General features: G+C 43.9%; 1 protein-coding gene across 1 annotated transcript in view; it reads left to right on the forward strand.

Moving 5' to 3' along the window:
• LOC115175750 (protein FAM135B-like) overlaps window positions 1-18909 on the forward strand; it is a 57173-nt gene that overhangs the window by 16082 nt on the left and 22182 nt on the right. The window contains exons 3-4 of the mRNA XM_029735223.1: window positions 2539-2618; window positions 16307-16461. Coding sequence (XP_029591083.1) covers window positions 2539-2618; window positions 16307-16461 — 235 coding nt within the window. The remainder of the gene's footprint in view (window positions 1-2538; window positions 2619-16306; window positions 16462-18909) is intronic.

The raw sequence follows: 18909 nt of genomic DNA on the forward strand, positions 1-18909 counted from the left end.
ACAGTGTATCTATTGAGAGATTATGATCTGCCATCTGGCTAGCCTCTGGGTTGTGACTCTGGCTGACGGGAAGGTCATCTTTACCCAGATTAGATTTTCCTGGGTCCAAACAGGACAGAGGGGGATGAAGCTTTTTCATGTTATAATCCTTAGCTAAACCTGAGTGCACTAATATTAGAGTTTTTATGGATTGCCATGTCTGCCATGTTTCTGCTCCGAACAGCAACAAGGAGGGAGTAGGTCTGATGGGAGCACAGAACAGCAACAAGGAGGGAGTAGGTCTGATGGGAGCACAGAACAGCAACAAGGAGGGAGTAGGTCTGATGGGAGCACAGAACAGCAACAAGGAGGGAGTAGGTCTGATGGGAGCACAGAACAGCAACAAGGAGGGAGTAGGTCTGATGGGAGCACAGAACAGCATCAAGGAGAGAGTAGGTCTGATGGGAGCACAGAACAGCAACAAGGAGGGAGTAGTTCTGATGGGAGCACAGAACAGCATCAAGGAGGGAGTAGGTCTGATGGGAGCACAGAACAGCAACAAGGAGGGAGTAGGTCTGATGGGAGCACAGAACAGCAACAAGGAGGCAGTAGGTCTGATGGGAGCACAGAACAGCAACAAGGAGGGAGTAGGTCTGATGGGAGCACAGAACAGCAACAAGGAGGGAGTAGGTCTGATGGGAGCACAGAACAGCAACAAGGAGGGAGTAGGTCTGATGGGAGCACAGAACAGCAACAAGGAGAGAGTAGGTCTGATGGGAGCACAGAACAGCGAGACAGAGAGTTAGAGAGTCCAAGTAACTGATGATGTAAAGATAACACTGTGATTTGCTATTGTAAGTTCAGGAGAAATGTACAATTAGGTTAGACAATTAGGTTAAAAATCTTATATACAGCCCTGAAAAAGCCATTCACTTGTAGGTTTTATACAAACCCTATAGAGGAGTTATTGCATTAAACGGAAGTCTTTGTTTGATGTTTAAACCAGGAGATGGTGATAAGAGTAGCGCAGGCCTTCTAGTTGAGCTTAATGGAGGGGGAATTAGTCGCTTCTAACGTTGCTCTTGATGTTTTAATCTGGTTTGATTAATAATTCTGGCTGTAGTTTCTAGGAGCATGTCTCCATTCGAAGTCCTCTGTTTATCCGTTGATGGCGTTCTAACTAGCAGCAGGGACAACGCCACAATTACTGAATGTTTCCGCTGTTTTTATTGGAAATGTGTTCAAATGTCATAATGATATCAAGACAGACTACAGGTATATTGAATATCGTATCCACATCCCCCCGCTTCTCTCTGTAATGTTTTTTCTACAGTACACTCTGACTCTAAACCGTAACAGGCCCTACAATGCGTTGTGTGCAGTTGCGCTCTCACCTGCTTTAAGCTTTTTCTGAGCGATTACTCTACCCTTATTTATTTATCAACCTTAAAAACCTTATCTGTCCTCTTCACTGTCACGCCTTCACCTTCCAGAGGTGGTCACTCACTAAAACCCTGCTGATACCATGTCTGTGCTCACAGCTAGGCTCTGGTCTCTTCCATTGCCGACGGATCTCAGGGGGAGCAATGCTTTTATACAGAACCACATCCATTCACACTCCGATATTCAAAGTGACCTTTGAAGATGCGTGTTTCTCTGCACTTTTGGTGCCCGTATCTTTTTGACGGGGGACTGCTGTATGTCAACATTAGCAGGATGAAAATACAATATTGAATTGTTGTTATATTTAACCCTTATTTTACCAGGTCAGTTGACTGAAAACACTGTCATTTACAGCAACGACCTGGGGAATAGTTACAGGGGAGAAGGGGGGAATGAGCCAATTGGAAGCTGGGGGGTGGTTAGGTTGCCAGATTGGGAATTTAGCCAGGACATCAGGGTTAGGACACCCCTACTCTTACGATAAGTACCTAGTATGCAAGAGACAATTACAAATGATATTATTAGGTATGTAATATCTGTTTTATCAGCTATTGTACAGAGCTCTTCTGCTGTTGACTTTCAAGCACAGACAGCAGCAGACTCACTGAATGGATGTGCATTATTATGAGTAATGTATTATTTATTGCTATTTGATCCTGTCCTTATTAATAATTAAGGTACATTTGTACAATTCTTTACCAGTTGTGTTTAACAGGACAGTACTAGCCTTTCCAGCTATTTCTTTCCATTCCATTCTGAACATTTGTTTCATATGCAGTAGTATGTGTGTAGTGATGTGTAGTGATGTGTACAGTATTGCCGGTATGTGTTTAGTAGCTATGTACAGATGTTTATGTAAATTTGATCATCCTGTTGTTGCAGAAATTTTAAAAAGACTGCTAAAGTTTGTAATTTCCACTTTAAGAAGTCAGACTTGATTTGCCCTAATGTAAAATGTATCAACCCCCTACAAAAAATGTCCATTAATTATAATCCACATAATAATTCACAGTTTCTGTTGCTGCAGGATTATTTTCCTGCTGTAGCAAACTGGCTCAAATTAAGATCCTACATCTGTGTAGTAACTGAAGATATTGTATTGTTTTCTCCCTCCAGATTCTACCAGGTCCGAGCAGGGCTGAAGGTCTCTCCTCGTGTACCACACAGGTTGATAGCAACAACACCAGGGAATACAGGTAATGAATTATGTCTTCTCACATTGTGTTATATCTCGATAACGCTTGGTGTTTTTAATGCATAGTTTGCATAGAACTTTTTCTGTAGTTTTACAGATACTAATTCCCACACAGTATGAATCTCACTGATTCTAGCAATGGGTTGGTGGGCAAGACCCACACCAGCTTGTAGCAAACTGAGACTTCTATACTGGTAGTTTGAGTTCATGCATAACTTGCCAGTGGTTGGGACACATTTTTTACATTTACATTTTAGTCATTTAGCAGACGCTCTTATCCAGAGCGACTTACAGTAGTGAATGCATACATTTCATTTCATTTCATGCATATTTTTTTTGTTTTTAAATTTTTTTTGGTACTGGCCCCCCGTGGGAATCGAACCCACAACCCTGGCGTTGCACACACCATGCTGGCGATGCAAACACCATGCTCTACCAACTGAGCCTGTTAGGCCAGGGACTCTGGTGGGTTGAGTGTGAGAGGATCATGGGTTGTCTGACAGGGAGAATGTTCTGGTTACCATCCTACTACATGATTCCGATCATTTTCTGTGATCCACATTCTTTGGACAGTTTCCTTGGATGTTTCTGAAAACAGTAATCTTTCACAATGTCTCCTTTTTATAGCGTGTGGCCACTGAAACTCTAGAGAATGGGAACGGTAGTGTGTTGGTAGTGTGCGGTGCTGGAGCCTTGTTCTTGACTGTTATCAGAGGGCTCAGGCCAGGGATTCTGTGTTGAAAGATACTGTATGTTGAGTTTTGTTTTACGGTCACTCTCTAGAATCTGAAACGTTTTGATGGAATTCAGTCTGTACCACATGCTAACTGTGTGTATGGCCCATATTATTCATGTTTCTGAGGTGTTCTGCCATCGGGTCAGGCCACCATTAGCTCTATGGGGTGCTTCAGTGTTGCATGCTGGGCAGGAATCTAAGACAGCCATGAAAACTGCTCATCTTTCTCTTAGAAATGTGAAACTAAAAGGTTTATTGAACATCATTGTGTTGACTAATGATTTAAACATTGCAAGTGCCTCAGCTGGCTATTGTAGCTCCCTCCAGTAACCACGAGCACAACCGTTTCTTGATTTGAACTTCTTTGGGATCTGGGGGCAGTATTGAGTAGCTTGGATGAATAAGGTGCCCAGAGTAAACTGCCTGCTACTCAGGCCCAGAAGCTAGGATATGCATATATTATTAGTAGATTTGGATAGAAAACACTCTGAAGTTTCTAAAACTGTTTGAATGATGTCTGTGAGTATAACAGAACTCATATGGCAGGCAAAAACCTGAGAAAAATCCAACCAGGAAGTGGGAAATCTGAGGTTTGTAGTTTTTCAAGCGATTGCCTATCCAATATACAGTGTCTGTGGGGTCATATTGCACTTCGTAAGGCTTCCACTAGATGTCAACAGTCTTTAGAACGTTGTTTCAGGCTTCTACTGTGAATGGGGAGGGAATAAGAGCTATTTGAACCAGGTGTCTGGAAAAATGCCATGAGCTCAGTCACGCGTGCGACCGTGGGGGCGAGCTGAGTTCCTTTTCATTTCTGAAGACAAAGGAATTGTCCGGTTGGAATATTATTGAAGATTTATGACCAAAACATCCTAAAGATTGATTCTATATGTTTCCATGTTGACATGTTTCTACAAACTGTAATGCTACTTTTTTGACTTTTCGTCTGGACTTAGTGCATGCGCCTTCTGCATTTGGAATAGTGAACTGAACGCGCAAACAAAAAGGAGGTATTTGGACATAAATATGGACTTTATCGAAACAAAACAAACATTTATTGTGGAACTGGGATTCCTGGGAGTGCATGCCGATGAAGATCATCAAAGGTAAGTTAATATTTATAATGCTATTTCTGACTTTTGTTGACTCCACAACATGGCGGATATCTGTATGGCTTGTTTTGGTGTCTGAACGCTGTACTCAGATTATCGCATGGTGTGCTTTTGCCGTAAAGCCTTTTTGAAATCTGACACAGCGGTTGCATTAAGGAGAAGTGTATCTTTAATTCTATGTAAAACACTTGTATCTTATATCAACGTTTATGATGAGCGTTTCTGTAAATTGATGTGGCTCCCTGCAAAATCACTGGATGTTTTGGAGGCAAAACATTACTGAATATAACGCGCCAATGTAAACTGAGATTTTTGGATATAAATATGAACATTATCGAACAAAACATACATGTATTGTGTAACATGAAGTCCTATGATGTAATGCTCGTCGTTAGGAGGAGACCAAGGCGCAGCGTGAGTTGGGTTCATCATACTTTATTTTAAATGTGAACCAACAAAAACAAACAATACAATGAACGAAAAGCTAAGCGTGCAAACACATGCAACACCAAGACAAGATCCCACAACTGACTGTGGGAAAAAGGGCTGCCTAAGTATGATTCCCAATCAGAGACAACGAATGACAGCTGCCTCTGATTGGAAACCATACTCGGCCAATCAAAGAAAAAACAACATAGACATACAACACATAGAATGCCCACCCCATGTCACACCCTGACCTAACCAAACAGAGAAAAACGGCTCTCTCAGGTCAGGGCGTGACAGTACCCCCCCAGCCGCAAACCTGAACCTATAAGGGGAGGGTCTGGGTGGGCATCTACACATGGTGGCAGCTCCGGTTCGGGGCGTAGCCCCCACTCCACCCGCTGATTCCTCCGCTTTTGTGTCGCCGGAGGAACCAGACCGTGGATCATCACCGGAATCTCTGAATCGTGGATCGTCGCTGGATGAACCGGACAGTAGACTCTGGACTGGGGACCTCCGCTGAAGACTCTGGACTGGGGAACGTCTTAGGAGGTTCCTGACTGTGGGCCGTCTCAGGAGGTTCCGGACTGTGGGCCGTCTCAGGAGGTTCCGGACCGGGGACCGTCGCTGCAGGCTCCATGCCATGGATCATCACTGCGGGCTCCGCGCCATGGATCACCACTGGAGGCTTTGTGCCATGGATCATCACTGGAGGCTCCGGGCCATGGATTATCACTGGAGGCTTTGTGCCATGGATCATCCCTACAGGCTCCGGGCCATGGATCATCCCTACAGGCTTCTTGCCATGGATTATCACTGGAGGCTCCGGGCCATGGATTATCACTGGAGGCTTCGTGCCATGGATCATCACTACAGGCTCCGGGCCATGGATCATCACTGGAGGCTTCGTGCCATGGATCATCACTACAGGCTCCGGGCCATGGATCATCACTGGAGGCTTCGTGCCATGGATCATCACTGGAGGCTTCGGACCATGGATCATCACTGGGGGCTTCTTACGTGGAGCCGGAACAGGTCTCACCGGACTAGGGAACATCGCTGGAGGCTCCGGACTGGGGAACGTCGCTGGTAGCTCTGGACTAGGGAACGTCGCTGGAGGCCGGGTGCGCAGAGCAGGCACAGGGTATACTGGGCCGTGGAGGCGCACTGGAGGTCTGGAGCTTATGACTGGCACAACCCGTCCTGGCTGGATACCCCCCGTAGCCCGGCAAATGCGGGGCGTTGGAACAGGTCGCACTGGTTTGTGCTGGCGAACTGGGGGTACCGTGCATAGAGCTGGCGCAGGATAACCTGGGCCGAAGAGATGCACCGGAGACCAGGAACGCTGAGCCGGAACAATCCTTCCTGGCTGAATGCCAACTCTAGCACGGCCACTGCGGCGTGCTTGCACAGAGCGCACCGGGCTGTGGCTGCGCACTGGAGACACTGCGCAGCCGGTGCCTGACCAGTCCTAACCCGGTGCCTGACCAGTCCTACTCTCCCCACGGTAAGCACGGGGAGTTGGCTCAGGTCTCCACCCTGACTCTGCCAATCTCCCCGTGTCCCCCCCCCCCCAATTTTTTTTGGGAGGGGCTGCCTCTCGTGCTTCTGTCGTTGCCGCTCTGCTCTCACTGCCTCCACCTGTTCCCATGGGAGGCGATCCCAACCAACCTGGATCTCCTCCCACGTCCAGGATCCCTTGCCGTTCAGGATGTCCTCCCAGGTCCACTCCTGATCACGCTGCTTGGTCCTCTTGTGGTGGGATCTTCTGTAACGTTCGTTGTTAGGAGGAGACCAAGACGCAGCGTGAGTTGTGTTCATCATACTTTATTTTAAATGTGAACCAACAAAAACAATAAACAATACAACGAATGAAAAGCTAAGCGTGCAAACACATGCAACACCAAGACAACATCCCACAACTGACTGTGGGAAAAAGGGCTGCCTAAGTATGATTCCCAATCAGAGACAACGAATGACAGCTGCCTCTGATTGGAAACCATACTCGGCCAATCAAAGAAAAAACAACATAGACATACAACACATAGAATTCCCACCCCATGTCACACCCTGACCTAACCAAACAGAGAAAAACGGCTCTCTCAGGTCAGGGCGTGACATATGAGTGCTATCTGATGAAGATCATCAAAGGTTAGTGATTCATTTTATCTCTATTTCTGCTTTTTGTGACTCCTCTCTTTGGCTGGAAAATGGCTGTATGTTTTTTTGTGACTAACATAATCATACGGTATGCTTCCGCCGTAAAGCCTTTTTGAAATCAGACACTGGCTGGATTAACAAGAAGTTAAGCTTTAAAATGGTGTATAATACTTTTATGTTTGAGAAATTTTAATTATGAGATTTCTGTTGTTTTGAATTTGGCGCCCTGCAATTTCACTGGCTGTTGTTGAGGTAGCGTCCCCCATATCCCAGAGAGGTTAACTGACGGCTTTATTCTGTAGTTTTAGTCAAAATTATCACCTTCCGTGAGAACTATAAAGTAAATGAAAATACAGTTAAGCACACTCTTACAACCTTCTTGTCTTACGAGCGCCTTATTAGCTTGGTATAACTCTGAAGTGCTTACATACATAAATAGTTTAGCCGGAGCTATAACAGTATCAGATTAAACACATGAATAAAGGAAAAATACCTCATTGGCTGCTTATTACAGAAGGGAGGAAATCAAAACTTCACACTTAATATTCCTGGCATGAATTCACGCTTCATCCTTAATTATTATAACATTACCATCCTAACATACACACTTCAACCTTTACGAACTACACCTGAGACATGAAAACTTAGCTAACACAGCGTGGGATTGCCTTCACTCCAAAGGTGTGTTGCTACGATAATGATTCCCGTTACAACAGTTATTAGCCACGTAGTTCCACTTGTCTTATCATTTCCCCCGCATAGCGAACACGTAAACAATTCAAACAAAAAACAACTACATAGACTTACAGGTTAATTGTCAGTTACACTCCCACCAATCACCGGTGATTTCTGTGAAAGAGGTCTGCAGGTTTCTTGATCGGCTTCCAGGAGGGTGACTGTCTTATGGATGGGCAACTCCAGATAGGTGGTTTTGGTGATGCGTTTACCTCTCTCATCCAGGGTTGAGTCACTGATCAGTAACTTGAATCTTCTCACCCGGCCATCCTGTCCCGGGTACACTTCTGTAACCTTTGCCAATTTCCACTGGTTGCGTGGTGCAGTATCATCTTGCAAGATGACAATGTCATTAATCCTTGCGTTTCTTCTGTCTTTATTTCATTTCTGTCTGTGTTGGAGGTTTAGGAGGTACTCTTTCTTCCACCCTGTCCAGAATTCATTGGCTAAGAATTGTACTCTGCGCCATCTCTTGCGGAGATAAAGATCTTCCTTGATGAACTGTCCAGGTGGTGGTAAGATAATTGTGGACTTCATTGTCAAGATCTGTGCTTTGCTTAATGCGTTGAATATGGTTAGCTACAAAGATGTGGAATCTTCTGGCTTCATTGTTGATGTAGCCAAGAACTACCTTCGAGTCTGTCCAGAAGTATTCCTGTAGACCTTGTATCTCTAGCTCCTTTTTGAGCATGTCACTTGTTCGAACAGCTACCACCGCTGCTGAAAGTTCCAGTTGTGACAGCTACTCTAAACTGGAACTCGTCTGATGCAACACACCACAGTACACCAAGCGCCCTCTCCATGTGTGGTTCACCCAGAGCCATATCCAGGTCTTTGGCACCCTCGGCACGTTCTTCCTTGGGAATTGTGGCTATAACTTCCTTGCTGTTAGAGATAAACTTAATTTTTTGTCAGGAACCGGATATCCTCTTGAGATATGAGGTCCTCTTCTGCAGCTCTCTTGCTTCCTTATGTGGAGATTTTCTTCTTAGGTTGCAGGTAGGTGCAAAACTCTTATCTGGCAGATGACAGGGCCTACCAGGATTTGGGAATCTTGTAGACGTTTTACAGCTGGATGAGATTCTTCTTTCTCTCTTGCTCATGAAGAGCATTGAGTTCTCACGGTAGCTCCCTTCAGTAACCACGAGCACAACCGTTCCTTGATTTTAACTGGCGGCTTTATTCTGCAGTTTTAGTCAGAATTATCACCTTCCGTGAGAATTATAAAGTAAATGAAAATACAGTTAAGCACACTCTTACAACCTTCTTGTCTTACGAGTGACTTATTAGCTTGACATAACTCTGAAGTGCTTACATACATAAACAGTTTAGCCGGAGCTATAACAGTATCAGATTAAACACATGAATAAAGGAAAAATACCTCATTGGCTGCTTATTACAGAAGGAAGGAAATCAAAACGTCACACTTAATATTCCTGGCATGAATTCACGCTTCATCCTTAATTATTATAATGTTACTATCCTAACATACACACTTCAACGACATAGACTTACAGGTTAATTGTCAGTTACAGCTATAAATAGGCTGCATGTTCTGTAACAGAGAAAGTAGTCCCTCTCTTCCTCAGAAGAGTCCCACAGAAAGAGAAGTGACAAAGTTCCCATGGCAACCAAGTGGCTCCTGCCTGTTTTACATCGTCTCAAACAATCAGTTTAGGGGTGTGAAAGTATTCACAAGAATTTTGTTATATCATGACAGAGTTACATAGCAGAGTTAAAACAAAATACGTGTGTGTTGAGAGAACAGAGGAAAGCTGGCCTTGGACACGCCAATAGTAATACGCCTTGTTGATATTGGTTGAGAGTGTTTTCTCTCTGTGAGGAAATGTGAAAATCAGTCTAGCTTATGTGCATGATGTAATTTCTCCCTTTGTGTTGCATCACAACTACAATTGTGATGACTAGGTACGTGAGACTGTTCCAGTAGACCGGGCAGACACACTGTTATTGTCCTGTACTGTAGTCCCATCAGCATTAGCAGACAGATCTGGTCCTCTGGATAAGCAGGAAGACATATTCCAGGCATATTATTGGATTTGTTGTAATAAATGTTTTTTTATTTATAGTTCATTATGATTGGAAAAGGACGCAGGGAACAGTGTGTGTGTGTGCATGTGTGTGAGTGTGTGCATGGCTGCGGTACTATGTGATGTTCCTTCTTTGACAAGGGCACGCGTGGTTGCGGCTACAAAACCCCCTTGTTGTGTAGGTCTGACCCTGACATTGAGATGTGACACTCAGGCATTTAATCAGACCCACCAGCCACCTGTTCCTCCTACTGAGACATTAATAATGTCACACTGACCTATGTAGGGAAGTCAGGGAGGCATTGATCAGACCAATGTGACCTGTTGTATGGAGGAGCTTCCCATGGTGCTGCGCAGTATAAAACAGCATAGTATTTTACTCTATCAGTTTGGGAAGTAGAGTGCAGTATATAATGAGATTTTAAATGTATATTGAACTACAGTATGCATTGTATCCAGTCTTTGATTAGAGAGGAGAACTGCATAAAGTGGAGGGCATCGACTTGAGCGAAATTGCGTCATTTAGTGCCCATAATATGTTCAGTCTGATGTTGATAATGTTATGTTTATTGTCCATAATATACTACATGACCAAAAGTATATGGACACCTGCTCGTCTAACATTTCATTCCAAACTCATGCGCATTAAGTTGGGCATGGAGTTGGTCCCCCTTTGCTGCTATAACAGCCTCCACTCCTCTGGGAAGGCTTCCCACTAGATGTTGGAACATTGCTGCGGGGACTTGCTTCCATTCAGCCACAAGAGCATTAGTGAGGTCGTGCACTGATGTTGGGTGATTTGGCCTGGCTCGCAGTCGACGTTCCAATTCATCCCAAAGGTGTTCGATAGGGTTGAGGTCAGGGCTCTGTGCAGGCCAGTCAAGTTCTTCCACCCCGGTCTTGACAAACCATTTCTGTATGGACCTCGCTTTGTGCACCGGAGCGTTGTCATGCTGAAACAGGAAAGGGCCTTCCCCAAACTGTTGCCACAAAGTTGGAAGCACAGAATCGTCTAGAATATAATTGTATGCTGTAGCGTTAAGAATTCTCTTCACTGGATCTAAGGGGCCTAGCCCGAACCATGAAAAAAAAAGCTTGACCATTAGTCCTCCTCCACCAAACTTTACAGTTGGCACTATGCATTCGGTCAGCTAGTGTTCTCCTGGCATCCGCCAAACCCAGATTCGTCCGTCGGACTGCCAGATGGTGAAGAGTGATTCATGCATTTTCACTCCTCCAGAGTCCAATGGCAGCGAGCTTTACACCACTCCAGCTGACGCTTGGCATTGCGCATGGTGATCTTAGGCTTGTGTGTGGCTGCTCACCCATTGAAACCCGTTTCATGAAGCTCCCGACGAACAGTTCTTGTGCTGACGTTGCTTCCAGAGAAAGATTGGAACTCGGTTGTTAGTGTTGCAACTGAGGACAGACAATTTTTACGTGCTACGCGCTTCAGCACTCGGTGGTCCCATTCTGTGAGCTTGTGTGGCCTACCACTTCGCGGCTGAGCCGTTGTTGCTCCTAGACGTTTCCACTTCACAATAGCAGCACTTACAGTTGACCGGGGAAGCTCTAGCAGGGCAGAAATTTGAGGAACTGACTTGTTGGAAAGGTGGCATTCTATGAAGGTGCCACGTTGAAAGTCACTGAGCTCTTCAGTAAAGCCATTCAATCAAATCAAACAAATGTATTTATAAAGCCCTTCTTACATCAGCTGATGTCACAAAGTGCTGTACATAAACCCAGCCTAAAACCCCAAACAGCAAGCAATGCAGGTGTAGAAGAACGGTGGCTAGGAAAAACTCCCTAGAAAGGCCAGAACCATTCTACTGCCAATGTTTGTCTATGGAGATGGCATGGCGGTGTGCTCAATTTTATACACCTGTCAGCAACGGTTGTGGCTGAAATAGCCAAATCCACTATTTTGAAAGGGTGTCCACATACCTTTGTATATATAGTGTATGTGCGCATTCAGCATTAATAGTTTGTACTGATTATCTCTGCACTGCCATACGATAACATCTACAAATAATTTGCTGTAGTGCAGAATATTCATATAGCCTAGACCACAGTATCAGGATTGCCTGCACACACGAAGTGCAGCAGTGCCATTGTATCTGTACACAGTGCGCGTCGCTAGCTACATTGCAGCAATGCACAATGCAGTAACATTATATTTCCATATTCTAATTGGAGGGCTTAGCCAGAGCCCTCTTCCCCATCTCCCTCCCCTCTCCTGCACTCCTCCTCTACAAGGTCACATATTACAGCTATATGCCTTAACTACAGACAGGACAGACAGGGCTACCAACCATAAATTCACCAGCCAATGATAAGCTCTGCTCCGGCCAGCCAGGAGAAAGACATTTATCAACCACAGAAACTTGGGAAATAATCCACCCACCGTACTGTGGGAGATTAAAGTGTTGTGCACTTGACATTTCAATTGTCTGGTGCCCTTGAGACAAAGTGTGAAGGACTGTCTCGCTTCTGAATCCCAGCCATTTAATTACTGTAATTCATATAGAAAAACATTGTGGTTTGTTAAATCAGGATGGTGTTATATGAATTAGTTTAGCGTTTACTGTTCTTCTGCCTCCTTACTGTAGCTTAACTCTAAAGGTATTATGTCACACAAACAGTAAGAGAATATCAGAGAGAGAGAGAGAGAGGAACGTGAGATGGAGAGAGAGAAAAAGAGAGAGTGAACAGGACAACATACAACATTATTAAATCAATGTATACAAACAACAAGTGTGCGTTTACAATTGGCAAAATACACACACGTTTCTTTCCACAGGGCCGTGGGGTGAGACAGGGATGCAGCTTAAGCCCCACCCTCTTTAACATATATATCAACGAATTGGCGAGGGCACTAGAACAGTCTGCAGCACCCGGACTCACCCTACAAGAATCTGAATTCAAATGTCTACTGTTTGCTGATGATCTGGTGCCTCTGTCCCCAACTAAGGAGGGCCTACAGCAGCACCTAGATCTTCTGCACAGATTCTGTCAGACCTGGGCTCTGACAGTAAATCTCAGTAAGACAAAAAATAATGGTTCCAGAAAAGGTTTAGTTGACAGGACCTCAAATTCAAATTCCATCTAGACACCGTTGCTCTTGAGCACACAAAAAACTATACATACCTCGGCCTAAACATCAGCGCCACAGGTAACTTCCACAAAGCTGCGAACGATCTGAGAGACAAGGCAAGAAGGGCCTTCTGTGCCATCAAAAGGAACATAAAATTCCACATACCAATTAGGATCTGGCTAAAAATACTTGAATCAGTTATAGAACCCATTGCCCTTCATTGTTGTGAGGTCTGGGGTCCGCTCACCAACCAAGAATTCACAAAGTGGGACAAACACCAAATTGAGACTCTGCATGCAGAATTCTGCAAAAATATCCTCAGTGTACATTGTAAAACACCAAATAATGCATGCAGAGTGGAATTAGGCCGATACCTGCTAATTATCAAACTCCAGAAAAGAGCTGTTAAATTTTACAACCACATAAAAGGAAGCGATTCCCAAACCTTCCATAACAAAGCCATCACCTACAGAGAAATGAACCTGGAGAAGAGTCCCCTAAGCGAGCTGGTCCTGGGGCTCTGTTCACAAACACAAAAAGACCCCACAGAGCCCCAGGGCAGCAACACAATTGGACACAACCAAATCATGAGAAAACAAAAAGATAATTACTTGACACATTGGAAATAATTAACAAAAAAACAGAGCAAACTAGAATGCTATTTGGCCCTAAACAGAGAGTACACAGTGGCAGAATACCTGACCACTGTGAGTGACCCAAACTTAAGGAAAGCTTTGACTATGTACACACTCAGTGAGCATAGCCTTGCTATTGAGAAGGGCCGCTGTAGGCAGACCTGGCTCTTCAGAGAAGACAGTCTATGTGCACACTGCCCATAAAATGAGGTGGAAACTGAGCTGCACTTTCTAACCTCCTGACAGATGTGTGACCATATTAGAGATACATATTTCCCTCAGATTACACAGACCCACAAAAAAATTGAAGACAAACCCAATTTTGCTAAACTCCCATATCTATTGGGAGAAATACCACAGTATGCCATCACAGCAGCAAGATTTGTGACCTGTTGCCACAAGAAAAGGGCAACCAGTGAAGAACAAACACCATTGTAAATACAACCCATATTTGGGATATTTTCCCTTTTGTACCTTAACTATTTACACATAATATGACATTTGAAATGTCTTTCATCTTTTGGAAATATTGTGAGTGTAATGCTTACCATTCATTTTTATTGTTTATTTCACTTTTGTTTATTATCTACTTCACTTGCTTTGGCAATGTTAACATATGTTTCCCATGCCAATAAAGCCCTTAAATTGAATTGAGAGAAAGAGAGAGAGAGAGAAGGAGAGAAAGAGAGAAAGAGAATAATTGTATGTGCACAGTGGCACAGTGGATGAAGTATCTCATTTGTAATGCTATAGAATATTCATTATTTGGTTGCAAACATACTGTATATCTGTACTCGTATTACTCGTAACTAATTGCATCCCTTTAAATCACAGTGAAGCCTCTTTAGTGCCTTGCCAGTTCTGCTCACTGTCTCCCTCTGTCCCCTCCCTGTAGAGCAGAACTAGAGATGCCATGTTTTTAGATGAGCCTGGAGTACTGAGCATTCACCCTCATTACAACTTTGTTGACAAACTCACTCTTCATCTGTAATAGGCTAGGATTGGTTTGGAATGAAATGAGAGTATTTCCACTAGCTGTAGCACATCATGCTGCCAACACACAACAGCCACACTGCCTTTCACTAAATTTAGTACACAATCTGACACTCATGCTGGTTGAAGCGACTGCTCTTTCTGGAGAGGGATGCTGAGAGAGGGAGAGAAGGGGAGAACAGAGAGAAGAGACAGAGAAACAGAGGGAGCGAAAGAGAGAGGGGGTTGGGGCATAGAGTTCATATCTACCTCTATATTACAGAGGTAGATAAAAGGAGAGCATCTCAGTGGGGTGCTTCCTTCACAAAGGTCTATCACAGCTGCACCTCCAGCAGCCAGCTGCAGACAGCTGCTGTCTCACATCTACTCTATAGAAACAAGCAGAAAACACCACTGACTATATAGAGATTTACTGGAAAACCATTTATTTTTATACCCAGTGTCAAGTGTCAGTGTGCATCGGGTAGGACGGAGTCAGGCGCAGGACACAGAACTGAGTAAAAACTTCCTTTACTCGAATAAAACAACAAAATCATTCCACGCAGGGAAACACACCAGCTCACAGAAATCTCAACCACTTAACAACGAACAAACACGCACAAAAACCATGGGGAAAACAGAGGGTTAAATAATGAACATGTAGTTGGAGAATTGAAACCAGGTGTGTAAAACAAAGACAAAACAAAAGGAAAATGAAAAGTGGATCGGCAATGGCTAGAAGGCCGGTGACGTCGACCGCCAAACGCCGCCCGAACAAGGAGAGGGACCGACTTCGGCGGAAATCGTGACACCCAGAGAAATGTCAGATAGTATATAATCCATTCAGCACTGCTTCTGAGCCTCAATTATGTGGAGGACATGAAATGACAGTGATGGGAATGGTGATGTGTTTGTCATGTATGATGATGATCAGGGCCGCCTCTAGCCTTTTGGAGCCCTAAGCGAGATCTGGTTGGGGGGCATAACCACCTCACTGGCAAAACATTTAAATTCATTTCCTGCAATTCTATACTTTTTGCCATGGGGCAGAGAGAGCATTTTGCAGTTTAACAACACATTTCATGCAATTGTATTAATTTTGCCATAGGCTGAGAGAAAATTGGGCAGTTTTAAAGCTAATTCTCTGCCATTATACACATTTAATCATTGGGTGGATACATTTTTTGGCAGTTTAAAAGCTAATTTCCTGCAATTCTACATATTTTGCCATGGGATGGAGAGAAAATGTTGCCATTTTAAAGCTAATTTCCTGCAATTCTACACATTTTGCTATGACTTATACCAGGTTCATATGATATCTGAGTGAGAGTGACTAACAAAATCAATGTGACCAGGCACGTACCTTGCTTGCCTGGTCAGTAATTCAGCCATGATTACTACAAAGTTTAGATAGCTGGCTAGACTAACTTATCTAGCAATCGATATAATGTTAGCTGACATGGGCTAATTGAGTGACTATCAGTGACTGACATAACAAGAGAAAAATTGCTGATGCACAACCAAATGTCGAAATTGCACCTTGTGTATTCTACTATTCTAACTGTCAATAGAAGTTGAGATCCCAACTGACTTCCAAAAAATAAATGCAAAAATAGACAGACAGACAAGTTATTATATTTTGGTCGGGGGCCCCCTAGCTGCCACGGGCCCTGCGCACAGCACGTAGTTTGCGTATAGGCAGAGGCAGCACTGGTGGTGATGATGATGACGATGATGATACTGCTGATGATGCTCTCTCCCCTCCCCCTAGGTGACTGTAGTTTCAGCTCTGCGGGGGTCCATGATGGGGTCCATGAGGACACTACGGTGTTCAGCCGGATCTTCCAGATCCTCTACCGAAACGAAGAGGTCAACGTTGATGACCGTATGCTCTTCAAGGTCCACCTGCTGCTGGACGGGGAGAGGGTGAGTCACGCACACACACACACACACACACACACACACACACACACACACACACACACACACACGGTCAATTTAACCACTTAAAGAGTTTATTTCCCAAATGCTAAATCAACCAATTGATGTTACAAATGTATCATTTGTACAGTTCTTTATTAGAAATATAGTTATTTGTTACATTTTACTGTGTAAAACCTAGCAGTACTTCTTATTTCTCTGAGAGTGAGGCAGATATATAACATTTAGCAAAAAAACATGATCATTTGTCTCTCTGAAATGAAACCATCAAGTGATAGAAACCAAGTGCTAGATTTTAAACAAATACATGTCTGTCATTTAATGATTAGAAAGTGAAAAAACGCACCTATCACTTTCATAATTTCTTTAAAAAAAGCAAATTTATGAAATTTCTGAAAATGGATATATAGTGTTTTGGAATAAAACCCTTCACTTGTTGGATCTGAAAGGGATTTGCTTGTGGTCCAGACTGAGCAGTATGGGTGAGAAAGACTGAGGAAGCTTGTGGAGCTGCCAGACAGCTATTGATGAAGTATCATATACAGTTGAAGTCGGAAGTTTACATACACCTTTGCCAAAGCACCCCCACAACATGATACTGCCACCCCCGTGCTTCACGGTTGGGATGGTGTTCTTTTTGTTTCATCAGACCAGAGGATATTTCTCCAAAAAGTACAATCTTTGTTCCCATGTGCAGTTGCAAACCGTAGTCTGACTTTTTTATGGCGGTTTTGGAGCAGTGGCTTCTTCCTTGCTGAGCGGCCTTTCAGGTTATGTCGATATAGGACTCGTTTTACTGTGGATATAGATACTTTTGTACCTGTTTCCTCCAGCATCTTCACAAGGTCCTTTGCTGTTCTGGGATTGATTTGCACTTTTCTCCCCAAAGTATGTTCATCTCTAGGAGACAGAATGCGTCTCCTTCCTGAGCGGTATGACGGCTGCGTGGTCCCATGGTGTTTATACTTGCGTACTATTGTTTGTACAGATGAACGTGGTAACTTCAGACGTTTGGAAATTGCTCCCAAGGATGAACCAGACTTGTGGAGGTCTACAATTTCTTTTCTGAGGTCTTGGCTGATTTATTTTGATTTTCCCATGATGTCAAGCAAAGAGGCACTGAGTTTGAAGGTAGGCCTTGAAATACATCTACAGGTACACCTCCAATTGACTCAAATGATGCCAATTAGCCTATCAGAAGCTTCTAAAGCCATGACATAATTTTCTGGAATTTTCCAAGCTGTTTGAAGGCACAGTCAACTTAGTGTATGTAAACCTCTGACCCACTGGAATTGTGATACAGTGAATAATAAGTGAAATAATCTGTCTGTAAACAATTGTTGGTAAAATTACTTGTGTCATGCACAAGGTAGATGTCCTAACCGACTTGCCAAAACTATAGTTTGTTAACAAGACACTTGTGGAGTGGTTGAAAATGAGTTTTAATGACTCCAACCTAAGTGTATGTAAACTTTTGACTTCAACTGTACATACAGGAACCTACAACCTAACCTACAGAGTTAAACAGGAATCCTGGTTTCATCAGATTCATCTTCAGCTTGTTGGGTACATGGCAGGTCAGCTCTCCTAATTAATTTATTTAACGTCGGCTACCTACCTGGCAAGTCTCCTAAATTTAGAATTTTTCATTAAATGCATGACACATTATTTATGTGAAGGTGAGAGAGATAAGAGGCTGTGGGCTGGAAGTGTAGATCAGATTTCAGCCATCCCCTCTTCTTACAGAGGTTAACTCCTTTTCTCTCTCTGTCTATCCCTCTCACTTTCTCCATTTCCCTCTCTCTCTCCCCCTAACCTCTCTAGCCCCTCTCTCCTTCCCTCCCATTCCTCTCTTTCCCCCTCTCCCCCTCTCTCTCCCTCTCTCTCTCCCACATCTCCCTCTATGTCCCTCTCTCTCTCGCTCTCTCCTTCCCTCGTCTTCCCTCAGACTCTGATAAGAAGGACAAAAATAGAACTCAATTTCCCCAGAGCATGTGTTTAATCAATCAGAATATCAATAGGATTTGACAGAGCTGTTTGTTCTACTACACAGAGCAGGGCTTGTGTGTGTGTGTGTGTGTGTGTGTGTGTGTGTGTGTGTGTGTGTGTGTGTGTGTGTGTGTGTGTGTGTGTGTGAAGGAGTGGGTGTAGGTGTAGGTTAAGGTGTGTGTGTGTGTGTGTGTGTGTGTGTGTGTGTGTGTGTTTGTGTGTAGGTGAAGGAGTGGGTGTAGGTGTAGGTTAAGGTGTGTGTGTGTGTGTGTGTGTGTGTGTGTGTAGGTGAAGGAGTGGGTGTAGGTGTAGGTTAAGGTGTGTGTGTGTGTGTGTGTGTGTGTGTGTGTGTGTGTGTGTGTGTGTGTGTGTGTGTGTGTGTGTGTGAAGGAGTGGGTGTAGGTGTAGGTTAAGGTGTGTGTGTGTGTGTGTGTGTGTGTGTGT

The sequence above is a fragment of the Salmo trutta genome, chromosome 36 (assembly GCF_901001165.1).
Source record: "Salmo trutta chromosome 36, fSalTru1.1, whole genome shotgun sequence".
NCBI lineage: Eukaryota > Metazoa > Chordata > Actinopteri > Salmoniformes > Salmonidae > Salmo > Salmo trutta.